This window comes from Mugil cephalus, chromosome 6 (genome assembly GCF_022458985.1).
Source record: "Mugil cephalus isolate CIBA_MC_2020 chromosome 6, CIBA_Mcephalus_1.1, whole genome shotgun sequence".
Lineage (NCBI taxonomy): Eukaryota > Metazoa > Chordata > Actinopteri > Mugiliformes > Mugilidae > Mugil > Mugil cephalus.
This window is the reverse complement of record NC_061775.1, coordinates 7,435,310-7,461,784: the sequence shown is the minus strand read 5'-3', so window position 1 is coordinate 7,461,784 and position 26,475 is coordinate 7,435,310. Positions and strand designations below refer to the sequence as shown.

At 40.4% G+C, this 26,475-nt stretch overlaps 3 protein-coding genes across 3 annotated transcripts in view; all 3 read left to right on the top strand.

Moving 5' to 3' along the window:
- The first annotated feature begins 589 nt into the window (after positions 1-589).
- Positions 590-7,395, top strand: LOC125009899 (E3 ubiquitin-protein ligase RNF126-like). Its single transcript, XM_047588143.1, has 9 exons — positions 590-718; positions 2,983-3,041; positions 3,700-3,760; positions 4,268-4,503; positions 4,607-4,675; positions 4,764-4,833; positions 4,980-5,073; positions 6,041-6,156; positions 6,261-7,395. The coding sequence occupies exons 1-9, from the start codon at positions 644-646 to the stop codon at positions 6,438-6,440; spliced, it is 960 nt and encodes a 319-aa protein (XP_047444099.1). The 5' UTR covers positions 590-643; the 3' UTR covers positions 6,441-7,395.
- A 1,915-nt stretch (positions 7,396-9,310) lies between these two features.
- bsg (basigin) lies at positions 9,311-20,566 on the top strand. Its single transcript, XM_047586442.1, has 9 exons — positions 9,311-9,538; positions 13,344-13,694; positions 15,078-15,243; positions 15,923-16,011; positions 16,130-16,266; positions 16,369-16,645; positions 18,355-18,379; positions 18,473-18,539; positions 18,636-20,566. The coding sequence occupies exons 1-8, from the start codon at positions 9,475-9,477 to the stop codon at positions 18,531-18,533; spliced, it is 1,170 nt and encodes a 389-aa protein (XP_047442398.1). The 5' UTR covers positions 9,311-9,474; the 3' UTR covers positions 18,534-18,539; positions 18,636-20,566.
- A 1,083-nt stretch (positions 20,567-21,649) lies between these two features.
- hcn2b (hyperpolarization activated cyclic nucleotide-gated potassium channel 2b) overlaps positions 21,650-26,475 on the top strand; it is a 39,449-nt gene continuing 34,623 nt past the window's right edge. The window contains exons 1-2 of the mRNA XM_047586146.1: positions 21,650-23,241; positions 24,472-24,895. Of these exons, the coding sequence (XP_047442102.1) occupies positions 22,376-23,241; positions 24,472-24,895 (1,290 nt within the window). The 5' untranslated portion in view covers positions 21,650-22,375. The remainder of the gene's footprint in view (positions 23,242-24,471; positions 24,896-26,475) is intronic.

Below are 26,475 nucleotides of genomic sequence, written 5' to 3'. Positions count from 1 at the left end.
TCTTCACGTCAAGAAGCATAGCAGGGATGAACTTGCAGAGATGAGAGTTCAGTGGGGACACAGTGAGGTGACATGTGATACAGAGTAGTTGGAGGCACATTGCATTACCCAGTGTTCAGTTCCCAGAGGCTTTTGCATTGTAATGGGAACATAAAATAACAATGCAATGTGACATAGTTGACTGAAAATCTCTTGAAAAATTCCTCTGAAATTTATCAGCAACTGGCTGTAATGTGAAATACTTCAACTCAACACTTCATACACAAAAGCACCACCATGTGGCAATATTTTGTAAAGCAGATTTGTAAATGATTTTTAAATTATTTGACTCTTTACAAGAATATAGTTTTATATTTGCTTACACCGTAATGTTTTAATATTTATATAACGTTTTTTAAAATTCCATATAACATTTTTTTTAATTACACATGTAATTCAATGCACAATCTAGTGATTTTTTTTCACGTAATTATAATTTCTGCCACCAGTCTGTATTTTATTGTCATGAAACAGTTTAGTAGTAACACGTCTTTATGCTCTTTACAGTGTCAATCACATGGTCGTCGTATGTTCCAGTAAGTTAATATTGTCCCTTTCGACACCCCGTAGTCCTTCCTCCTCTCAGCCTGTTCAGTGGCTAAAGATGGCGGAGGCTCCTCCATGGCCCAGCCGGTTCTTCTGTCACAGATGCTCCGCAGAGATTAGTCCTCGGCTTCCCGTAAGTACCACATATCTAAAGCACAGAAAGCGACAGTTGGACAGAGGGAGAACATGGCAGTGTCGTTATTTTCTTTAGCGTGTCTCGTTGTAGGAGTCGAACAACAGTTAGCATGCTAACTGTATTAGCTGCCTCCTACGAGGATCTCGCTAACGCTACCCTGTTAGCTCGTTATCTCGTTATCTAAACATAAGATCCGTGAGCATGTAAACACAAACTGCGTAGTTATTGCACGCGGATGCTGTGAGGATACGTGCATGCTGTGCGGCAAATCTCAGAGAAAATATTTTGTGAATATTTTGTATGTGTTAGAAGCGCGTTAGCCTAACGGTTAGCCAGGTTGACAAGTTGCAACGTTAACCAGCTGTAACGTTAAACACTGATTGCGTAGAAATGTCCGCTTTTATAGGTACTTTTTTTGTACCTGATGAGTGCAACACTAGTCTGCCTTCAAACTTTGTGGATGTGAATCGCCCTACAGTAAACGATACCCCTTAAACCCTTTTCATGTTTCTATTGAGCACTGTACACATACGTTTCACAGGCTGGAATGATCCGTCACAGAACAGAAACTCTGGTCTTTACAAAGGGAAAGATCAGCCAACACCACCACCACAGTAACAACAGCTGTATTATTGTGGAGAGTAAACCATTGGTTTTAGCTGAAGGTCAATTGTGTTTTTATCTTCAGCAACAAAAAGTATTGTGTACGTCACCAAACGGACATTCACAACACTACAAAAAAGAAAAATAAATAAATCATACACCTACATAGGGTCTAAAAGTAATGTTCCCGCTGAGTCTTAAGAAGTCTTAAAGTGTAAAATTTGATTATCCCAATTTAAAGCCTTAAAGGTCTTAAATACAAGCATATTTTGCATTATAGGTCTTCAATTACATTTAGTGAAGTCTTCAGTCCTTGCGTCCATTTACTTGCTTCATTTGCCTTTTGTTCAGTGCGTTGTTGATATTCACATATAGTTCCATGTCTTCTGTGTTGTTCTTTACGAAATACAGCTATTTGCAGTACGCAGAAATAAAACTACAGATCAGACCTGTAAGTGGAATCCAGAGTTCATCCTGGTTCTGATTGTGTTGCTGCACCGGGGAGTTTTTTTCCCCTCACGTAACATTTGTTAGTCTTATGGATTTAGGCCACCTTTTGGATTTAAGATTTCTTCTGTCACATGAACCTCATTGTCAACTTGGAAAATGGACAAATGTAAGTTTAACGATTGCTGGCTTGAACGAAATGATTTCGTTGATTGGCTGAAACATGTGGCGAACAGTCCTTATGAGGTGTACTGCTTATTATACAAGCGAACACTCTTGTACTATACGTGATATAGTTGAACAACAATACATTTTGTTATTTTGAAAGTAATTCTTGGTCTCTGATTTTCCTTATTTTTCGTACTTCATGAAGGTCTTAAATTTAACCCATAATGGTCATAAAAAGTCTTAAATTTCACTTGTTCAAGCCTGCAGAGACCCTGTAAAAGGTTTTGTGTGTGTTTTTATGTTATGGTAAATAGTATACTAAATGATGTGCTACTGCAAGGTGGGGATTTATCGGTGAAGCCATGTGTTGGTATTGGATTACTGTCGATTCAGACAAAACAACATTTGCAGGTGGTCAGTCTCACCTTGTGACTGAACCTTGGGTGCAAATGTAATCTGTACAGAATCACATTCTGTAGACAATAATAGATGTAAATGAGGAAAAATAAATTCTCATAGCCCACCTCACTCTTTGCTGATGTGTCTTCTGGGCATGTGTCCTACATTTTTTCTAGTAATGTTTAGAGTATGTTTAGAAAGTGGTGAGGATGGGAGACTCTGCCGATCTTCCTTTTCAGAATGATTGTGTTTAGATACGAGGAGAAGTCACTGACACATCATTCTGTGCATGACTTAAAGTTGCCTTTTGCCTTTTAGCACTAGAAAAACAGTTTCCAGGTTCAAAATAATGTGCGTAATTTCTGTAATTTTATGTTTGTATTTATGTTTTATGCCATCAGTAAAATGACACTTTACATTTGCCACTCATTGGTGCACTAGTGATCTAATCACAGATACAGCTCTGTAACTCTTTAGCTGAGAGTGCTGATGCTAATCGAAATGAAAACAATAGTTTCTAACAATAATTTTCCCACTTTACTGCAAACCTTCATCATGTTATGTACTAGTAGTGACGGTAGTATTTTCTTTACTTCTCTCTTAGAGCTAAATCTTATATGTTGGCTTCTACTGTTTCTGTGCAGGAATATACGTGTCCAAGATGTGAGTCAGGATTTATTGAGGAACTGCTGGAAGAGAGAAGGTATGTATAAGATGTGTATTTAATATACACGCAGTTCATGTATGTTACTGAAAATGAATACTTTTTAATGTAACACCCCTGCTCTAAACCGTAGCTTCATGGACATTATGGTATTCAGTATTTGTTTTGATTAACTCAGAGAGCTGTTGATACAGCTGTGTTTTTACTTTGGAGGTGGTTTGTACTGTTATTGAGCTATATTGTGTTGTACTGACACATGTTTCTATTATTTTGAACATCCCATTTTAGTCAGCATGCTAGGCAAAATAACAAACGCTTTTGTGTTTAATTCAATCCAGTTTAACAGCACACAAACTACATCCTCCAAAATGATCAGAATGTTGTATTACTACCTTATATAGTTTCAACATAAACTGACAGTCCTGCAGAGGGCTCACTACTTCATGTAAATAGTGGCAACAAAATTTCCAGGTAGCAAGTTTTAAAAAATCTGTTTAATTTCAATATCAAATAGGTACTGTATCATTAAGTGTTGCTTTTTTGTGTTTGTTGCTTGTGCTACTAGATGCCATTGTAAAAAAAAAAAAAACTGTGTATAAGCAGAGCCTTTGTTTCTCAATCAATACTTTAAGTGTAAAGTTTTAAGGTGAAGATCTTTTAATGTTACTACTTTGTCGACTGTTTCCCCCCTGTCTAGTGCTGACAATGGCTCCATGTCTACCATCGCCAGTGGGCCCCAGAACCAGCAGCCATTCGAGGTTTCTGAGCCGTTCTATATTCACACTCTATCTCCGTAACTTCTCTTTGCTTTGTCTCTGTTACTCATGCTGATGCAGTCGTCAGCAGTTCTGAGAATTGTTGCCATGAGGTTTGTGTTAATCTGGTATTAGACTTGGTGGAAGAAATCCTAGGGTTTCCACTTCTGCTTTTGAAACTGCAGTCTTGATTGTGACATTGACAGCATATCATCGGATTGGCTTGTTTCAAGTTTATGCAATCAAAGGCTCATTTAATTTTTATCTTTATATATGGTGGCAGGTTTTAGACTGAAACATTCCTGGGCTGTAATGTGTATACCGTCTCCTCAGTAAACAGAGAGATGTGGCAGGCGGTCTGGGAAATTTCCACTGGGTTGAAATTCGAGCTGACTCTTTAACATTCCAGGAGTTTTGTATCGACTGTAAATATTTTGTGAAGGATTCACAAAGCTTCACTGCTTTCTACATTACTTGTGGTTTCTAACTCTACCTGTTTTTGCTCCTCAGAATGCAGACCAGCACTTGTTCACATTCCCTTCGGGCTACGGTCAGTTTGCGCTGGGTGTATTTGATGACAGCTTTGACTTTGGCGCGGGGCTGGGAACCGAGGACAACCGGGATGCCGAAAACCGCCGGGAAAGGGAAACAGCGTCACGGCACCGATATGGCGCCAGGCAACCGCGAAGTCGTCATGGTTCAAGACGACAAATAGGGAGGCAAGAGGGAGTTCCAACCTTAGAAGGGTAAGGACTGCAGCTTGTTTTATCAATTAACATTTTTTCCCTGAGCTTTAGCAGTCGCGTTATAACCTCTCAACTAAATTATAATCTTTTTTTTTATTTGTAGAATCATTCAGCAGCTAGTGAATGGAATAATTGCACCAACTGCAATGCCAAATATTGGTGTTGGACCCTGGTGAGTCATATATGAGATATAATACACCAAGTAAACAAAGTAACACTAAATGTTTATGGTTTCTGATGATGTCTCATTATTTTTAAAGGGGCGTTCTTCACTCCAATCCTATGGACTATGCCTGGGGTGCTAATGGTCTTGATGCTATTATAACACAGGTAATCTTTACAAAATGTATCAATTCCAAATGAAATTTAAGTTTTCGTTGCTGGGTTAATTAATTTAGATGTTAAGTGAGAAAATGCACATACAGCATCTGTTTCATTTAATTTCTTTTCTGATGTTTTCTTCCTTTTTTCTGTAGCTATTAAACCAGTTTGAGAACACGGGGCCGCCGCCTGCTGACAGGGACAAAATAAAAAGTCTTCCTACAGTACAAGTTACAGATGAGCATGTTGGTAAGTTCAGTTGCTACGACAATTCTCAAATACTGGTCCCAAAGACTGGTTTCCCTCAGATAGGTGGCATTATTTGCATATTTGGTTGTTAGTAAAGATTTCTTGAAAATGAGCAGTACTAAACTCTTATTACTTATTAGATGGCATGATCGGGATTAAGCTGTTTGGTTTGAACATCAAAAGATTGTTTCATTTTGACCTGGACTCCATCTCATTACTGCAGTGTTTTTAAAGGCATGGGCGATTTACTTCTTGTTATTTGTAGATTATACAACAAGTAGTTCCAACCAAGCAATCTGATTGGTCAATAAGACATTTAGAACGTGCTCAAATGAGCATTACAGCACGGCTGACTCATCACTAAAAATATTGCTCCGCCAAGTCTGGCAGCATTGTATGTAAGTAATTTACTTATTTACACCAGATGTGCCCAAATTCCCAGGCCAAAATTGAACCTGGGCGAGGGTTGCAGGCCAAAACATTAATTTTGCAGTACATTAATTTAAATATAGGTGTATATAGCATGCCTGTGCAAAATAAACACTATCGCAAAATAATTTTGAAAAATGAATGACACTGGTTATTGTGCTTCACATTTATGTTAAAAAAAATTACTGAACATCTATCTGGCTTCTTTACATAAGAAAAATAATTGAAGCACTCATTTGAAGATGAACATGAATCATTACTAAGCCTTGGACCTACATCTTCAAATACAAAGACATTTAGTGCAATGAACAAAGTAATATTGGAACAAGTGCAGATTTTGTGTGCTCATGGTGGCATAAAATATTATGCAGTGGGCAAGGTCTGAAATTGGGCAGCCAGGATTTACATGATATTATCATATACACATTTTTAACAAAAAATTGAAATTAAATTTTCTAGTACCACGATCATTGTCAATACCAGTACACCGCGACACGCTAGTGCCAGCCTCATTTTACACTTTGGTTTTGTCTTTCAGCTTCAGGTCTGGAATGTCCAGTGTGTAAAGAAGATTACAGTGTTGGTGAAAATGTGAGGCAACTCCCATGCAATCACATGTTCCACAACGATTGCATAGTCCCCTGGCTGGAACAGGTACGAGACATCACCTACTCGCACTTTGCACATGCAGTAAATATTCATTAGTTTCTGTCTGGATTGGGGAATAATGGCTCTAAAACAGACTCATGTTTTTCCAGCATGATACTTGTCCAGTGTGCAGGAAAAGCTTGAGTGGACAGAACACAGCGACAAACCCTCCAGAACTATCAGGGATGAACTTTACCTCCTCCTCGTCCTCCTCCTCGTCCTCTTCATCCTCCTCTACCCCCCAGTCCTCGAGTTCGACCAGCAACGAGAACTCCACTGACAACTCGTAGAAAGGACACGTGTCCTTACCACCCTATGAGCTGTTTATAGCTCCTAGGCTGCTGTACTTCAGAGCAGTCACCTCCATTCTCTCCCTCCTCGAAGGGCAGAGACCTGAGTGCTTCCCTCCAGGCGCACTCACGCCTGATTCAGGGGTAAGTGATACATGAGGCCCATGTATTTCTGCCCGTCCTGTTGCTCCCACCTTCACCAGGAACCTGAACAAAGGAAGGGCGGAGGCCTGGAGTGCAGCTTCTGTCAGGGAGGATGTGGAGAAGCACGGACACTTCAAGAGGCGCGGTCTGCTTGAATATCACCTCATACAAGAAGAGAAAATAAAGGAGTCCAAAGGTAAAAGGCAAGAAACAACAAGACATTTGCTGTTCTTTTTTTTTTTTTTTTTAAATAATTTCTAGACTTGTATAATTTAAGACGACCCGCTTTTGCCAATGAAGCAAAACGAAGTGTATAGTAATTACTTTTTTTTTTAAATAAATAAGTTGCTTACAGATAATACAACCCAAAGTGCACGGTAGTGCGCTGCTGTGCACAGAGGTTTCTTCATGGTTTGGAAGAATATTGCATTGATCCCTTTATCTCTGACAAGTACATTGATATTATATGATTTTATATTCAAATTCCATTAGCCATTTTCATGATTACCTGACACCACACAGGTACTGTTGTTTGCACTTGAAATGTTGGGTCAAAATGCAGTCATGTTTTTGTTTGGCTATTAAAGTTGATTATCATTACTTAAGTACACCCTTTAGGATTCATTAAAATGATATCTGAAACATGGATCCATCTTTTCACACCACATTCTTGGAAACATTTCAGCACATTTGTGCATTTTAACAGAGATAAATATTTTCTGACGTTGCCATTTGAAAACGTGTTGATTTGCAGTATGATCATGTACAAGAATATGAACTGAAAATAAAGTTGTTCGGGTGCTACCACTCATTTCATGTCAGTTATTGTCAGCATGCGTTTAAAATCATGATCAACACTGGTCATAGAAATAGTCTCGGAGACTATTCGTGGGAAAGCAAATGTGTTTTAATTGTGTGTAAACAACCGAGCTAAGGTTCATTTTTATTTGATTCATTCAGTCTGTGTGTCTGTGGTGTTTCGGTTAGATGCTAAATGGAAGAGAATTATTTTAAAAAAATATATACGCAAAGCTAAAAAAAATTATATTTTGGCACATGAACTAAGCATTGAACAAAAAGAGTTGTCGCTTTTCTTCTAATACAAAATAACAATGCAGTATGGTGAACATTTTGTGAAAAACGGGCAAATCGTGAGTTGATCTCGTCTGTGCTTTTCAGTCTAAATGATTTGTTCCTTTCTCGGTGTCTTGCAGTGACCAGGGAACAATAACCCCATTGGGCAGCACTGTTGGAGGTGTTTTCAATGCATAATGGGTTTTTGAGACACTCATATTTTCAAAGTGAGGTCTGACACAAAAGTATGCACATAGTAAACAAAGTCTGTATTAAATGTTATCAATGAACCAATAAATTCTGCTTCCTTTTATTGTTTAGCCCTATGGGTGTTTTTCCTTCCCATTGTACCTCACCTTTCCTCTGAGGTTTTATATTCAAAGGCCTTTAAACTGAGGGGATTGTTGTCATGGACAGAACATTAGTTTAGCTGGATGACTAATTAATACATTTGATTGTGGGTTTGACTTCACAATGTGAACCTGTTGATTTATATTCAGCTCTTTAATTGTGGTTGACTTTTATCTAGGGAGTATGGAAGCTCATTTACTATTTGGCTATAGCCTCAGTTGTATTGGGATTTTTACAGGTTTAACATGCAGAGCTAATATTACAATCCTTTAAAACTGAATAATTGAAGAATTTATAATAACTTCAGGTTTTGTGAAACTATTCAAGAGCTATTTTCACAGTAAACATATAAACAAAAGAAAAACAAAATGTTACATTAATAATTAACGTAATTTACTGGGGAATGACTGGTTCTTGACTTCAACGGGGCTATTCTTTCATTGCCAATATTTCTCACCATATTTTGTTGTCATCATATGCCTTTATTCAAGCTTCATCTGTGATCATACATGGGAACAACACCCTGAAAGGCCCTGCTGAGTACAAGTTTCTAATATGTTTTTCTTCTGAGTTGGGATAACACTATCATTTTTTTCCCCAGAGTACTTAAAGCCGAGCATGTGGTTTTATAAACTTCCAGCGTTTCAGAACTAAATTATCAATTGCAAACCGAGGGCAGGATTCATATTAATTTCTTTCTTGTTAATACAACAAAGATTGTTCTGCCTATCCGCTGGCTGACAAATGTATTAAGACCGAATGTGTGCAATGTGTTTTGTTTAGAATAATCTGAATCACGCTAATAATTGGTGACATGATAATTTTTGATTTTATCATGTTTGTGGTTCTAATTTTCTAAGACACATGGCATTAAAAACTAAACTCTAGTGTTAATTCCCAAACATTTTCAATATATAAATATGTTTGTTAAATACGTACATATGACATAAAAACTTTTTTATTATTAATCTTGGTACAGACATGGTAATTTCACATTCAACGTGTTAATGTGGCATACATTGCAGTGAACACAATAACACAAATTGACAAATATTAAATTGGAACACAAAATCAGTAAACAAGAACTCTTGGAAATAAATAATAATCATTTAAAAGGGTTTAAACCATTGCACACGGGGGAAATTCAAGTACTAATTTCTATGGGAAGGCTTTAGAATCTTCAATTAATTTCAGGGACTTTATAGTTTGAATTGGTTCAGCAAGACAAACTTCGGGGGTGACTTGTGAATCATTGCGCATGGCCACGCCCCTAAGTGGTTACGTCATGTGTACGTGCTGATCAGGGCGTGTGTGTGGGGTGCAACTAGAGGACGACCAACTACATTGGCTCACTGCCGTGCATTCAGCGGCTACATCCCACCGGGGCTTCACGCGAAGCGGAGAGAGGGACAACATTCAGACTAACGTTTTATTAATTCGACGACTTGATAAACAATCCTCCACCATGAAGTTAGTGTGGGCTCTCACTGCCCTTCTCTTGAGCTGCTGGCGAGCTAGTGCGTCCACAGGTAAGAATTCTGTGTCGGCCATGTTGGTTGAAGATGTAGACTTTGCCCCGACAACGACCGTCAAAAATTGTTTGTTTAGAGTTCCTTAGTCGTAACGTTACAAGAGTTAAGACATTCGACACCAAACAATGTGTCTGAGTAGCTAATACTGTTTTGTTTTTTAAAAAAGAATTTGCCCACTGTTTATTGGAAATATGTGATCGTTAACGTTAGCTTCATGTAGCCGTAGCAGTTTTGTTAGCCACACCATTTGGCTAATTTGTTGCATAGAGACTCCGTCGAACCGTTCGTTATAAAACAGTATTGTTGAGTAATGTTTTTGTCGACCTACATATTTGTGTTGTCTGGTGTTGTGTCCTAACCTTTGCTAGCAAATATTAGGTTTGTGGTCACATGATGTGTAACGTTAATGTACAACATAAGGTGGTCCAGTGACGTTTACTGTTGGGGTCTAATGAACCCGTCGTTGCGTAACGTTTAAGATGGTTTCTAACTAGTAAAGCTAACGTTTGTGTTAGTAACAAGCCAGACTACGTCTGACAAAACCATTTTAAGGATGTTTTAACGGGAGCACTTTGGTGTATCTATCATCACCGCCTCTCAGTAGTCAGGGTATTTCCTTTCTAACGTTAAAATGATCAGCTTCATTTGCCAGCAGTAGATGTGCTGCTTTGACTACATGGTGATCGGTTGTCCCTGATTCAACGACCTAATAGTTCCCGTCAGATATATCTGTATTAGTCGTTACACAATCGTATTCTGGCCCTAATTCCTCATTTCGGTTGACCATCTCAACCGCTGTTTATACTGCAGCGACAGTGTTATGACAAATAAACCACGAGTGGACCCCTATTTCTTTACCACCTCCATTTTGTGTTGCGTTGTATCACTAATGGAAAATCTAGTCACACTTTCGACATTTAAAACTTAACAGCGGAGTAATTCCTCTTTGGTGTTTCATCAGCCAGGAACTACGTGTTTTGAAACAATGGTCTGTAAAGTTATTGGTCATATTGACTCTCCATTTTGTTCCATTTTGATTAAAATGATACTGGCCTGTGTGTAGCCCACTGTCATTTTAAGGAGCGTTTGTATGAACAATGAGACTGAGAGCGTGGTTTAGCCAGTCAAATCGTCCCTCATGCCTCACGTTGTTTCCTGCTTGGGTAGCTCTGGGGTAGATCAGGAGTAAAATTATGTGTCCCTCAAGCTTTCTGCTTCTAAAGTAGGTTAGGATGCAGGTAGGCGAGATTTGTGAAAAGCCACAAAGAAACTAACCAGAGAGATTTCTCCACACGTTGGGCGATTGATGGTACAGTTGGAGTAATTGGGTAAACGGTGTTGAACAAAGACTCATTTTGTTATTGGCAACCATTTTGAGGCCTGAGCTGCTTAGCCTGCCCCAGCTTAAAGTATCCTTTCATGATAAAAGCCTTCAGTCCAAGCAGTAGCATTGACTGTCACAGTTGTTTTCCATCTATGGGAATTAGCATTATGAGGGACTAATAAAACCAATAAGACCTGCATCAGTGGGCAAGGTGTGTAGACAGAAAAACTTCATATACCGTGTGGGGGAGTTGTGAAAGTGTCAAGTATTTCTTCACATATCAGAATTTGTTAATATAATGTCCTCAACTGAATATTGCATGACAGAATTGAATGGGCATTAAAAAAATAAAATAAATATGTGTCTTTCCACTGCGTTATCTTGTTGGATAAGGACAATATTGTAGCTTGTACAAGCTTTTCCTGTTCAGTGAGAACATGTCAATATACTTTGTTACATGAGTATTTGAATTTGCCTGGGGGAGTTTTATTCTGTGAAAAGACTTATCTTTTCACAGTCACAGACGGTTGACTGAAATTTTTTAAGCAAACACCATAATAATAAGATAAAGCATGTATACCCATAGTTTGGCAGTGCAAGTTCACCCTCACATATCATTCCATGTCTCTATAACATACATTTTAAGACTTTTTCTGCTGCAGTGCTACCTTTTTCATTTTAAGGCCTTTCAAGAGCCGTTGTTCCATCCACTTTTGCTTTACGTGTAAACGTCCATGTGTAAATGTCAAATGCAGCCTGGGAAATTTGATCTTTGCAAGGGCTGTAACCACAGTAAATTGTTTCTCATGTCATAGAGCAGAGGGTTACAGGCAGTACATTACAATGTCAAGGTTCATCTGGTTTGCATCTAATCAGAGTTGGGACTATTGCCTAGACTATATTTAATTTCCAACTTTCGTACACCATGTGCTGTGAAAGTGACCTTTGGTAATTGTTGAAGCAGGGGGGTGGTATGTGATATACATGTCGATAGTTGTCTCTTGTGGACACATTCTGTAGTATGTCCCATTTGTTTGGTCTTACACTGCTAACTTCTGTTACTTTTAATTGGAACAGTTCTGAAAGTTGATCACGACCATCAAAAACCGAGGCTTTGTAACTTAAAAAGAAGCTGCTTGGTATCATGACTGAATGTTGGTTTTGTTACATTTGTTAATATTGTTTCTGGGACGTGTGACACAAGGCTGCTGTGTGGCCAAATTCAACCTCAGCAATGTATTATTATTATTATCTTGGCTTACTTGTCTAGTTTTGACTGGCTGGCTTGACAACAAATACGATGCAGGTCACTGGTACCAGTGCTTGTATTATGTTTTTTGTATTCCCACTCGAACATTGGCACCATTTGTTCAGGCTTGAGGTAGATGTGACAGCACAACTAGCTGGATGGATTGTTTTTTCTTAACAATGTATGTATTGCCTTACACTTGGCTGAGGTCAAGGACAATACAAGCGGAACCGCTTGCAAATGTGGCATGATCACTTCACATTCAGATCCCATTGTATTATGCCTGTATTTATACCCTAAAGTGAAGCCAGAAAACATTTTGTTTTGACACAGCCATCCATCCGTACGCACAGAATCGTCACCTGACAACCTAATAAAATATTCAGTGAAGCGTCTGATACAGTCAGATGACACAGCAGTAATTTTCATGCATCAGTGGCAAGTATAGAATAGTCTACGTTAAATGACTAATGTTTCCTTCATAAAGTTGTATACTTTAAAACTGTGACCAGTGTTGCTTGACCCTGGCACAGGAGACGGAGGGCTACCAGCACAAAGCTCCTGCTGCCTTTTACATGCGTTTTAATTTCCAATGTGGTATGTTTGTCATCTCATCCTCATCCGCTTTTCTTTTTTACATTATGTCACATTCGTTGCACGCTCACTTCAGCAAACTGTGGTTTTCACAGGTGTCTGGTAATTACTTAGGGAATGTTCCAATCAAACTTTGATGCATCAAATATTCTGGTTAATTGAGATTAATAAGTCGATAGCACTGGCACTTACTGATACCAAGTAGTGTTGTAATTAGTCTTTATAATTCAATGCAAATAATCCTGGATAATTGGTGTCGTTCTAAAAATGATTTGCTTAAAAGTGAAAATGTGGTCCACATGTACGTAATAACTTTTAAAGACCTCTTTGATGCTGCAAACATGCATGCTGCTTTTAGTTTGTGTATTTACTTAATTGGGCAGAGTAGCAGAAGTGACAAACACCAAAATAATTGGGCTCGAGTGTTGCTGTGATCTCTGCCTTTTACTGTGTGCTCTCTTTCATGTTTTCATTTCATCTGTGTTTTATTAACTGTCTTTTTTTCTTTCTCTTTCCTTTTGCTTGTCTTTTTTTCCATCATTGCATCTTCTCATCAATTCATTAAATCACCTGGTTTACGTTAAATTCACTATTCCATATTTCCGCTTGCTGTGCTAACTGTAAACGGTGCTCAGCTGGGTTTATCAAATCTCCCCTGTCCAAGATGAAGTTGATCAGTGACAATGCAGATCTGCATTGTGAGGTGATAGGGAACCCCATCCCAGAGGTGCAGTGGTGGTTTGTAGAGGGCGAGGAGCCCAACGAAACCTTCACCCAGCTGTTTGATGGGGCGCGGGACGGCCGCGTGCAAGTGAACACCACATACATAGCACACGCCACTAGCACCATACGCTTCACTGGCCTCACCCTCAACGACTCAGGCACATATGAGTGTCGCGCTTCCAACGACCCTGACCGCAATGAACTGAAGAAGACGCCAAAAATCAAGTGGATCCGCTCGCAGGCAAACATTATTGTGATTAAAAGTGAGTGGCAGAGGAAACATGAGGTGACTCCAGTCGAAGTAGCTGGCTGTTTTCTCCTCATTAGTGAAATCCTGGACATTCAGCTCCCATTTAACTCGACCGCCATGTTTCCTGGTCCAGTACCCTCTCTGCCCTTCTCCACCCAGTATGCACCCCCCCTCTCCTTTCCCGAAACAGTTCCACGTTCTCCTCCTCCGATGTGCTGTAGCTGAATACAAACTCGGTCATAAAACATGGCTGGGCTTCTCCCTACTCCCGTATTATCTGACCCAAAATATGTCCCGGATCTGATGCCTTTTTTCCCCCTTGTTTTGAGTTTGAGTCTTGGTAACCGTTATGATAGGTATTCTTCTATATAATACTGGTCATAAGGTTGGAAATTTGCAGCTGGCTCTTACAGGAACACCATTTATAATGATAAAATATAATATGTAAAAGTAGTAAAAACAAAATTAAAAACAACACAAAAGGGGTGTCAGATTACTTGATTAGTGTTGCATTTCAGTAGATTTATTTTGCTAGAATTTTCCTTAATTGATACTAACATTGGCAGTGCTCATGTGTTCATGCTTGTAGACCAGTCCAGTAGCTTATAACCTTCTGAACTGTACGCACAGAAGATGGCAACTAGTTGTTATAGATTTCCCAGCCATGGGGCATCTTTCTGCCTTGTGGCCCAGTATTATTTATTTTTGTCAAGTATTGGTCAATTTCTTAACAATTGAATTACAGTTATATTTTAAATGCTTTACTTTATATCTTGCAATTGGATTTGAAAATGCCTATATTGATACTCCTCTCGTTGCTTCTTCTGCATATTTTGTCCCGTGATCTTTTCCCTGTGACCTTTTCGTAGATAAATATATCTAGTACCCTCCCAGTATGACTCCTGTTATTCCTCCTTTGTACTGTTGGTGTGGCAGCCTTTCTCTGAAAGTTCTCTACATTGGTACAGAACTCGTGCTTGTGATGTGCTGTTTTTTGTGAGATTATATTGATCTCAAAACTGGTAAGTTGATGGAACATTTTACAGGCTAAGTTGCTTTTATTATTTTTTGTTGACCAATCAACGCTCAACATTTGTTTCAAAAAAAAAAAAAAAGACATGTTGTTTGTCAACCCGTATTTACACCCGGCCATGATAAGAATAACATCTGTCTGTGAGCATAAGGCTGTGGTGTACATGGTTTGCTTGGTGACATGTCATTCATCAAATCTGAACACAGCTGTTGAGTGTCCAGACAAAATGTGAATTTAGTGATAGATAAAATAATAATAATACGTCTGTCTTTTCAGAAATTGTGTTTTAACAGCTGCTGTTATCAAAAATTTTCAAAATGAACGCTAAAAAAAATATTTCCCCTGTTTGTTTTCTATCTGAAGACCCAAACATCATTACTGAACCTCGTGAGGTCATCAACCAAACCTCCGCTGTGCTCAGCTGCAACCTGACTGATCGCGGGCTTCACGTCAAGGGCTCCTACTGGACGCACGACGGCAAAGTCATTGAAGACTCCAAGTCCGCTAACCAATCATTTACAACCCTAAGGTATGGTTTAAGATGGGTCCTACCATGCTGCATTATGTGGGCTGTTAAAGACGAGAGGACTGTTCAGCAGTGCACTTGACAGATTATCAGCACAGCAACATGAAAAGCAACACATTCTAGGCATAAAAGAAGTTGAAAGGTGGCGTAATGGATCCAGAAGACGTTAAACCATTGTTAGTTTGCCTTATTCTTTCCCTTCATTTATTACTCTCACTTTTCCGCTGTCCATTTCTTTGCTTGTCAGTCATCCCCTTTCTCTTTCCTCCCTCCCTCCCTCCCTCCCTCTCTGACACCATTAGCAGCAGAGCTGGGGGCACCATTCACGCGTTCACTGCTCATGATTAACAGAGATGGACCGTGCAGACGTGCGGCTTTGCCACTAGTCTTGGCAGCAGGGATAAGCGCCCCTAGCAGTGTGCTCACTTTGCCTGACCTTAATTCTCCATTAGAGAGTGAAGCAGCACTGTACAGGACGGCACTCAACAAAAGTGGGATTGTGATTAACCGGGGAAAAGTGAAATATTTGTTGGATGTTCAGCCGACTTTCAATTTTTCTTGGATTACTGGAAAACTAATCACCATCACTTTAATGGCTTCAGCATTTCTCCAAAGTCACCTGCTACCTGCTATCAAAAATAATATTGTAGTGTAGACTACTTACCTTTTTTTCTTTCCACAGTTTGGATAAGATCACCCACAATTCTGGTGGAAAGTATGAGTGTGTGTTTGAGTCTGATCCAGAAGTGAAGCAGACCGTGGAAGTCAAGAGTAAGTAGTTCTCAACTGTCATTCAATTTAATTATAAAACTAAATCCAAAACATATCTACGATGACACAAGGACTACGAGTAAACTTTCAAATTCTAATCCATCTACTTTTGTGGCAGCACCTCTCCACATTCTTGCCCACAAACACTCTGAGCATGGCAATGAGAATGACAAAGGTGTCATGGCCTGTGTGGCTCATGGGTATCCACTGCCCACTGACTGGGTCTGGTACAAGGTGAAGGACGATATGCAAGAGGTACATCAAGCTCGACTTATTTACGTTCTCTCGGTAAATAATGATGCATCAACAAATGTAAAAAATTAAATGAATTCTAATTGTTGTCTTGGTAACACTCAGGCAATCACAAACGGCACTGGTAACAAATATGAGATCAAAAGCACCCCTAACAAGACCTCTCTGACCATCAACGACCTGAACATGGAGATGGACAGCGGGTACTACGTCTGCTCTGGAACCAGTGAACTTGGGACAAGCAAGGATGAAATCCAGCTGCGTGTGCGCAGTCGCTTGGCCGCTCTCTGGCCCTTCCTCGGCATCGTGGTCGAGGTCATCGTCCTCGTGGCCATTATCTTCATCTACGAGAAGAGGAGAAAGCCCGATGAGATCAACGACGGTACGTGTGGCACGAAGCCTTCACCACTACGTGTTCATTTAGTCCAGACTGAAACTGGTGCTGTGTGATAAAAGTGTCCAATTCTGCTAATTACAAACTAGTAGTAGTAAATATACGAAAGATGACAAACTATTTCCATTAAAACCACATTACTTAATACTATGAAGTGAGTGGGAATAGTGAGAATAGTAGTGCTACTATTTAACCTAGGTTGGCCTTAATCTTGTCATGGTTTCCTTCCTTTCAGTTTTGATTGCGACCTCAATGACCACTTATATTTTCTAGGAGGCTGCAAGGATTTGCAAATTCCAAAGCCTATGAACCGTTATACTGATCATGCCAGGTTTAGTGCAAAAAGTAGTAGTTTATATCAGTCAATTCAAGTGTTGTCAACAAGGTCTGTCCTCTGTTGTAACACAGAAAGTTTGTATTAAGTCTATTAATGTGTAAAAGAATGGAAAGGCGTGGAAACCTTGTTTACTGGTCCACCGGTTCAAACTTTAATGACAAAGTACTTTTCTTTACCAGGTGGTTTTTAGTTGCATGCCTTCAACATGAACCCGTATTGTCTTTTAATTTTGTTATTATTTGCATTTTTCCCATAAAGATCAATAATTGGCCTCTGTATAAAATAAAGCTGTCAGAAAGTTCTATATATTTTTTTATTATTATTTACGTTTTTTACTCCTCTGTTCGCTGCTGATTTTGCATTTTGGTAAGTGAACAAAACTGCATGTCAGACTGAAGTGGTTGAGCTGAGATGACGGCGTGGAAAAAGCTATGGGAGTCTGAATGAGCTGCTTTCATAGTAACCACTTCTGAGAGGAATGTGCTCAAAGAGATGGTCACTCTTTCACTGGCCTTGACTCTTAAAACAGAGCAAGCTGCTGCAAACATTTTCTTTTCACGTCACCTCCTTTAAATGACACGTTTGAGCCAATGAAAGAGTCAAATGAGACACTTGAACTAGTGTAATGGTTTGACATTAAGGTGCTTAGGTTATCAGGGGGAAATATTCAGTGATATGTCTGCATGCTTTCTGCATCTTGTAGTTTTATGCATGATCAGCAACAGGCAACTCTCTTCTCAAGATCAATAGAGCATTTGTCTCGTTAATCATTTGACCACAGAGCTAGCCTACCTTCTGCCTTATACGTGCTCTTGCTCGGGTGTGAGTACTGCCACTACACACGCCAGGATGTGCGTTAGCTCTGCCAGTTTAAAGGTGTTTATGAATACTGCCACTGCAGTGTTCCTGTGGTGTTCTTTGCTTGTATTGCATGAGCCTCTGTGATGCTAAGGCGTGACTTACGATAATGCATAAAAATATTCATGAATAGCAACTTTTAAACGTAGCTACAAATTTCCTTGCGCAACATATAGCTCACTTATGTTAGCATTTGTAAACTCTTTTCTGGATTATAAATGATAAGCATTATAAATGTATTGAATAAATTCTAGTTGTAGCATTCGTTGTCAGAAATGTAATATGCTGTCATGCTTCTGTTCATGTCCAATTGGATCTGATCATAACCTCATTGCAGTCATGTTACGGAGGGTGTCATGTTATTGTATTAACATTTGCTACCATCATCTGTGGGCTGGGGGTTGGCATGTATTTCTCACAAACGCAGACTTCCGATCTGTTATTGACTGCTATTTTTATTTTTTTTTGTCTGCCTTCATTGATTCTGTTCACGCTGCTCCAGATGATGACTCAGGATCTGCTCCTCTGTAAGTACAGTCAGCATCTAATCGCTTTTTTTTGGCGCCTCACGTTTCGCCTGTTGTCCCGGAGCTCATGTCATGTTGTGCTGTGTGTTTCAGGAAGAGCAATTCTACTACAAACCACAAAGACAAGAATGTGAGGCAAAGGAATTCTAACTAGAAGAAGGTGTGTTAAACGGTCCACAGGAACTAAGTAGTAAATTCAAAATGATGTATACGTGCACGCAAATCTATTTATTTATTTTCTCTGGCTCTATCCTAGATGAACGTCCAGATGACAGTCCCGGCTTCAGCTGTTGTGTGGCACATTATACTGTGCACCCTGCAATTTTAAGTACCTTCATTGTGCTTGGGTGTTAATATTTTAGGAAAACAAACTTTCCTCACATTTAGATTTCTTCTATATCCTTCTCCACATTGTGCAGCTGAGAACATTGTGTGAAAAATTTCCCGCTCGAGGCCATGGGGCAAATATTGCATGAGTTTAAAAGCTGTTCTAGCCAAATGTATGTTACTTTGTTCTAAAACAATTACAACGTTCACGTAGGAACGGAGGAACGCTTCGTCTGTGATTGACTTAACAATGACGCTTCCTACACTGACCTCGCAGTTGTCGGTCTTTGCTTTTATGTCGTACAATCTGATCCGGTCCCTTGTAAAGCAGCACGGGATCGGTTTTTGATCCAGATCCAGTGCTGCTTGTAAGTTTACACACGCTGGTGGAATTTCTTTAATGAAAACAGAGTGAGAACAACAATGAGTTAAAAACAGAGAAATCTGTGCATCGATGAGACTTCACAGAATTGTGATCGTGTGAGGTCCTTTTTCAATTTTTCATCTGGTAACCAGCCCATTCTACTTGGCGAAAAGCCGTCTGGTGCTATAAAGTCCTATGTCATCTGGCATTATATTTTGGAAAGTGTGTCCTATGTGCAGCCTTTCCAAAAATAACAGATTCACCTCCACGCTTCACGCCCCATGAATTGGTATCCAGTGAAATCATTAAATTGGCTTTTCACGTACCGAACCTGTTACTATCAAGTTACTTTTGAAACCTGTGTGTGCCACCTTGTGTATTATCAGGCATATAAAAGTCCGTACCACACAAATGCCAGCATATGTAAACTTACAGGTAGAGCTCTACATCACTGCCATTCTTCTAGCAAAGACTGTTTGAAATTGACATGTTTGACCTGTCCCACGACAAACCTCCCTTAGCAGAGTCGCATACTTTGCCTTAACAAGCACCATTTTTCTTTGTGCATTTTATTACCTTTTACAAGAGTTAGATGTAACTCAAAAAATTAAGTTGTGTGATTAAGAAATGCTAGTTTTCTTGTCGTAAGACTTTTGATCTTTGAGTAGGAAATATTAGTTCTTTTAAATTATGCTTTTATTTCTTTGAGGATATTTTAAATTTAAGGTTTAGTCTCCAGTGTTTCGCAGTAAAAAAAAAAATAAATATATATATCAAAATCTATAAAGGACCAAGTGCAAGAAAGGAAACGGTTGCATCCGTTGAGTGCAACTTCAATACTACGCACTGACGATTACGACTGCAGATAAATGCTAATGGGCTTTTTCCACTATGTGTGATTTGAAACATACAGTGCTTTGCAAAAATATTCACCCTGGTTGGCATTTTTCATGTTTTGTTGCTTCACAACCTGGAATTAAACTGGGTTGTTTGCGGGATTGTATCATGTCATTTATTTGTGACACAAATAACAAATAGTTGTATAAAAATAACAGAAAACTTCAACGTGCATGCATATTCGTGCATTTTCAGTAACTTATTTTTTATGTATATTATTTTTTTTTTCTCATTTCACTTCACTTCACCATCTTAAACTATTCTGTGCATATAAATTTCATAAAATTGAGATTAAGACTATAAAATGCAGGTTGTAGTGTAACCGAGTGGGTGGAAAGCTGAGGGGTGAGTACTTTTGCAAGCCGCTAAGTGTGCGATTGTTGGACCGTCGTCTATGTTTCCCTGACTGTGTAGAATGTGATTCAGAAGCCATATGTTCCATTTAACCTGAATTAGTGTTGTGATTGGATGTTACCATTTCAGAGTTAACACAAAATTAAGGAGCTAGCCAGAACTGTGTAAAATGTTGTACCTCCCGACTACACTGGATGCCACCACTTGTACAACTTGCACAAACTGAATAAAGGTGTTGAAATTAAGCTTGTTTCCTGTTACTTTGACCCGGGTGCATGGGTGCCTTAGAATAGTGTGTCGCAGCCCAAGAGAATGATTACTCCTGTGATTCACTAGAGAGAAAATGTGCCTGTATAATGAGTTAACCTACGGTTAACCCTGGACCCTGAAGACATGCGCTGTAATTAATGAGTAAAGCAACCTTCACTGGGACCTTTAGACGTAGGCCTTCATCTAAACCGCTCTAGTCTCCCCATAGAAAATGGCACATCAGACATCAGACTTGTCATCCTAAAATATTTCCATCAAGTACCTTTCTGGGTTACAGGTCAGAACAGAAAAAGGATTTGACCTCCTTACTAATGGAATACATTTGGTTAAAATGAGCCCTTCCTTGTCATAAAAAAACCAAATGTTCTCAAAAATGTCCATGATATTCTATTTGATAATGGCTATATTTCAATTTAATTAAATGTATTTCCTTCAATATAAATAAATAAATAGATAAATAGTTTCTAGACACATAAGCCGATCAGCCAGAACATTAAAATCACTGAAGGGAGAAGTGAATAACATCCACCATCTTGTGACGATTTATTGTTCTGCTGGGAAACGTTTGAATGTAACTTAGACGTGTAGCACCCAGCCCATAGTGGTGACACTCCTTAATGGCAGCAACCATCCCCAGCAAGGTGCAACATGACACCTAGGAACAACTAAAAAAAACAAACAAACATGGAAAACAGTACAAGGTGTTGACCCCTCCCCTCACCCCCAGGACCCAAACGACATTCTTTTGCAGGACAAGGCCCACACGTGTGTGATTAAAAAAATCAAAACAAGGATTAAATACAGCTTACATCTTGAATCCTTAATAATAATCCAGTAAAATAGAAAAGAAAAACACAGTTTTATGTGCAAATATTACCAATTTAAAATTTTAAATACATTTAAGTAGAGGTATGATTTGGAACTTGCATTTGTGATGAAGTTTAAATTGTATGAATTTAGCATATCTTCCATCTCTGTCTATAAAAGTTCGACAACAAACAAACAACCGGAGCTACGAGTAGTTAGTCCACTGTCATACTAGTAAGACAAAATGCCTCTGGTTTAATGGTTCCATGGACTCGGGTCTGTGCAATTTGCAGATTCATCCACGAGGTGGAGCCATTTGACCAGGAGAGCCCCTGACCACGGGTGAACTACCCTAAAAGCAACAGGCGGACGTTGTTGCTAGCCTCCTACTCTAATTGAGAAAGGCCAGATATAATGGTATTGTTCCCGGTCAGCTGATCATGAGGACATTTGTTATTGGCTAATGAGTCTTTTTTTTTATTCATTTTTTTTATCTGTACCTACTAAGCTCAACTGTGGATGGCAAAAGAAGCCAAGCAAAACTTCTTGTGACCTTCATTTGTCATCTTTACCCTGTTCCCTTCACGTGAGTTAGTGAATTTGTGTGAGCATTTTTCTTTTTTTTTGTATATTTATTTATCAGCTAATTAGAGCTTTGTTTTTAATTAGACTGCCGAGCTGGGCGTGTCCTGGCTTGACCAAATTGCTCCGTGAGCTCGCTGTCTTCATTATTCAGTGTAATCTACCTGTAGATGGTTGCAGCCCGAGGGTAATGCCGCCGTCTGCCTCTCCTTCACAAACAGCAGCCAGTTTTGCAGCCATAGCAACGCCACCGGTGCGCCGTTACCCTAAAGTGATGTGAATGGAAAGCAGAGGACTGTTGCTGCCTTGAACTCCATGCTCCGTCCTCCTGCCGCCGCCCAGTCTAGCCAGGTTCAAGGTACGCGGGAGTGTCTCCCGTCTTTGTCTGCCCGGTGATGGAGGAGGCGGAGGACGGCGAGGAGGAGCCCAGATTCCAGCAGCCCCGACCACCTCAAGCGGACGGTCTGGCCGGATGCGAGGATCATGGGGGCAGCGGAGGAACCAAGATGAAGAATTTTACGCCAGGAGGCGGAGCCCCGTCCATTGCGCGCAAAAACTCCAACAACAATGAGCTGTGGCTCTTTCAAGACGAGGACTCCGTGCGTTTCAGTGCCAGTGGCAGCGCCTCCTCCTCTCTGCTGTGCCAGAGGGATGCTGCTGGCGGCCGAGGCGGCTCAGAGTCAGCGCACAGGTGTAGAGGGGACACGGTCTCAGAGGCAGGCGTGACAGGAGAGGGGGGCTTCGGCATGATATGCAACAAAAACGGAGACTGTAGAAGGGACCCGGCCAGTTCAGGGAGCCTCTCCTCTCTCATCTCAAGGCAGGAGAAACAGACAGATGGAGCAGTAGAGGGCGAAGACGGCAAGGGGCAGGCTGCAAGCATGGACTGCTCTGTGACTTCAGCGGGGTCCCTGACACAGGGGCCCGGGGCCGAGGTCAAGACGTCGGCGGCGGCGGCGGCGGCGGCCACGGAGAAAAAGGACTCCAGAGTTTCTTTCTCCAACGCCCCTAGTAAAGGACAGACCCCGAGTCAGCAGTCAAGGAACTCTGTCACGTTCAGCAAAGCAGAGGACGGCTCCCAGATAGTTCCGGACGATGGGGACCGACAGACTTACATGCAGCGGCAGTTCAGCTCCATGCTCCAGCCTGGAGTTAACAAATTCTCCCTGCGCATGTTTGGCAGCCAGAAGGCGGTGGAGAAGGAGCAGGAGCGCGTAAAGTCAGCGGGTAACTGGATAATCCACCCGTACAGCGACTTCAGGTATGGTTCAAATTGAGTTAAGTTCACGAGCAGCGCGCGCCGCGAGAGTGCTTTGGTCAAGATCAACATCTTATCCAGATCCAAAAACTTTATGTGGGGGAAAGTCCTGGAAACACAAGCACATCCGTTATAGCCACAATTGAAATGGGGTTGAACATCAGTTTCAGCACCGAGGACAGCTCCTATTCGCTAACAATTTCTCCTATGAACTATTTACCGTTAGTAATGTGCCATCAAAAGTAAACATTGTATTTGATAGTGATCATAGCTTTTAATGTGTGATTTAACAGAGGATGCTTAAAAGTAGGACTTCATGGAGCAGATCATGACTCAGCAACACATTTCAGTCTCCCTCTTACTTTGAGCTCAGCAGACAGACTAAGATACACTATTTTAAGCTTAGTGGACAAAATATATATCCTTATTGCAACCAGTGGTTAATGGATTTGTCAGTAAAATATTGTAAAATAAATTGAAAACTTGTTAAAACCCAGAAGCTATGTTTTTAAATATTTAGATGATGATTTAGAAAATTGCACATCAGAAAAATGCCATAGAAACAAAGTATTTGTTTGTTTGTTTCAATAAAATTGACTTATCAGTCATTTGCTTTAGCTGCAACAACTGTCATTCTAATAATTGAACTCTGTGCTGCCTGTGGTTGGATTGGTCATTATATAATAGAAGCATCTGACAAATCACAGTAACTGGGAATGAATGGAGCACAGAGCTGCAGCTGTGGTGATTGCTGACTGTGTTGTGTTAGTTGCTATAGTGAGCATGGCTCATGTGTCTGTTTGTCCATGATTTTGATGGGATACAGTAGTTTAGTGCACCAATTCCGATGTTAAGGTGCAATGCACAGAGAGAACATAGAAAAAATCTGGCATTTCATAAAATGTCAAGCCTTTGTCTCTGTGGTTAGGGGTCTCGATGCTCTGTTTTCGGAGTCTGCGTTGCCCATGAAAATGCACAGAGAGCCAAAAATACTGCTTGCCATAAATCAAGCAGAATCAGCAACTCCCCTGGCTTGGGATATCAATTTCAAATAGCGCCACTGATTATAGTGTCTGGACATCTGTACTTCAGTTTTTAGTCTCGTACACAGGAGCTCATAGTTTGCCCTTTATCCTGTCCTATTATTTTCTTACATTTCAGAACTTTTTATAGTCCCTTTTTTTTTTATCTTGGCTTCTTCTTTAACCTCCCCCTGCTCTTTCATCCCGACAGGTTTTACTGGGACTTCACCATGCTGATGTTCATGGTGGGAAACCTGATCATCATCCCCGTGGGCATCACCTTCTTCAAGGAGGAGACCACCACGCCCTGGATCATCTTCAACGTGGTGTCCGACACGTTCTTCCTCATGGACCTGGTGCTCAACTTCAGGACGGGCATCGTGTTCGAGGACAACACCGAGATCATCCTCGACCCCAAGAAGATCAAGATGAAGTACCTGAAGAGCTGGTTTGTGGTGGACTTCGTCTCCTCCATACCCGTGGATTATATCTTTCTCATCGTGGAGAAGGGCATCGACTCGGAGGTGTACAAAACGGCCCGGGCGCTCCGCATCGTCCGCTTCACCAAGATCCTCAGTCTGCTGCGCCTGCTCAGGCTGTCCAGGCTCATCCGTTACATCCACCAGTGGGAGGAGGTACGCTGAGTTTCAACGTTTATTAACACAAGCACGGGAAATAAGTAAGGGTCAGTAAACCTAAACTAATGTTAACACATACGAGCAAATCGTGTGGTTCAGAAACATGGGAACCACTGAATACCGCAGGTAAACACATGTGAAGAACACCTGTGTTGTAGGCTGTGCCACGTTTAGACCATGGTTGTATTAAATAGCACAGCTATCTGTGCACCTGAACATGAATGTGAACAACATTGCACCAAATGTGCCATGTTCCAGGACTCTTTAGTTTCTTTAGTTTATGCAGATTTTATATTCAGATTTGATCATTCCACATCATATATGTGACAATAGTATTATGAGTAATCGGTTTTGATCATTTTATTAGTATAATTTTAAACTTGTCTTTTCAGTCACTGAACCAAATAGCTCATTTCTGTGCAGACACCAGCGACAGAAAATATTTTACAACCACTTTTGCATCTTTTATATTCGTTTTATTTGTAGATAATGTGGCATTGATTGGAATGTGCACTCACTTTCACACAATGGTACGTTTTCCACGAATCCTCCCCTCGAGTTTTATCGCATTAACAGAGGGCCTCATTAGCACCGCCTCTCACACAAATGAATGCTGTCAGAGCTGTGGTGATTACCACAGATGTTCCAGCGATGAGGTAACTTTAGATTGGAGTGCCCTCATACAACATATGAACGTACTTTGCCCTAATTAAAGGTACAGTATTGGATTGGTGGTGTATGTGAGTATGCGAGGAATTCTGTCTGGATTATCAGAACAATCCTCCTCTATCTAATAACTTATTTGAGTCACATAAAATGAGCTTTTTTTTACAGCATCAAACAGTGACAAATAGATACTTTATTGACAGACTGGCTAAACTCACTCCTTTATGATTACATTGCATATTCAGAAATAATGTTTATCTACAGATAGATGCGTTATGTGCATCATGTGTCTTCTGTACAAACTGAGGATCACTGTTTGGACCAAACCGAACCTCTACCTCTACTGTTTTGCCCTTCTTATTACAGAGTGGTAATTTAAACTTGAAGAGAACCTTAATTACCGATTCTAACGCACTCTATCGAATGCTCCTTCGCTTCGACCCGGCCCTGCCCTGATCCTCTTAGTCCAGCTGGGCTCTGCACTGCTCAGCTTGTTCCGAGCGTGGCTGGCTGTGTTTCCACCTCTGCCCAGCACAGCTCGGCTCAGCTTAGCTCTGCCCGTTGGGGTTTACCAAAAGATCCTCTTAGAATTGTGATGATTTAGCTCAAGTCGTACGGCAGCGTGGAGGCTCAAAAGAGAATGACACGTATTTCAGACATGATCTTAGAATAAACTTCCACATGTGTTTGCATTTTGGGGAGTATCCAGAGCCATGTCCTGAGGCGGAAAGCTCACATCTCGATATAGACAATAGTGATGAATCGTTTCCTCTGAATACATTTGAGCATGCGCAACAGAAAGGGACAGAATAGTTGGTCTGTGTTTTTCAGGCTGTGGCTGGTGGTCACAGTAATTTGCCTTGACCCAGATTGTGGTCTGACAGTGACACATAGCCAGGTGCTCTTCTATA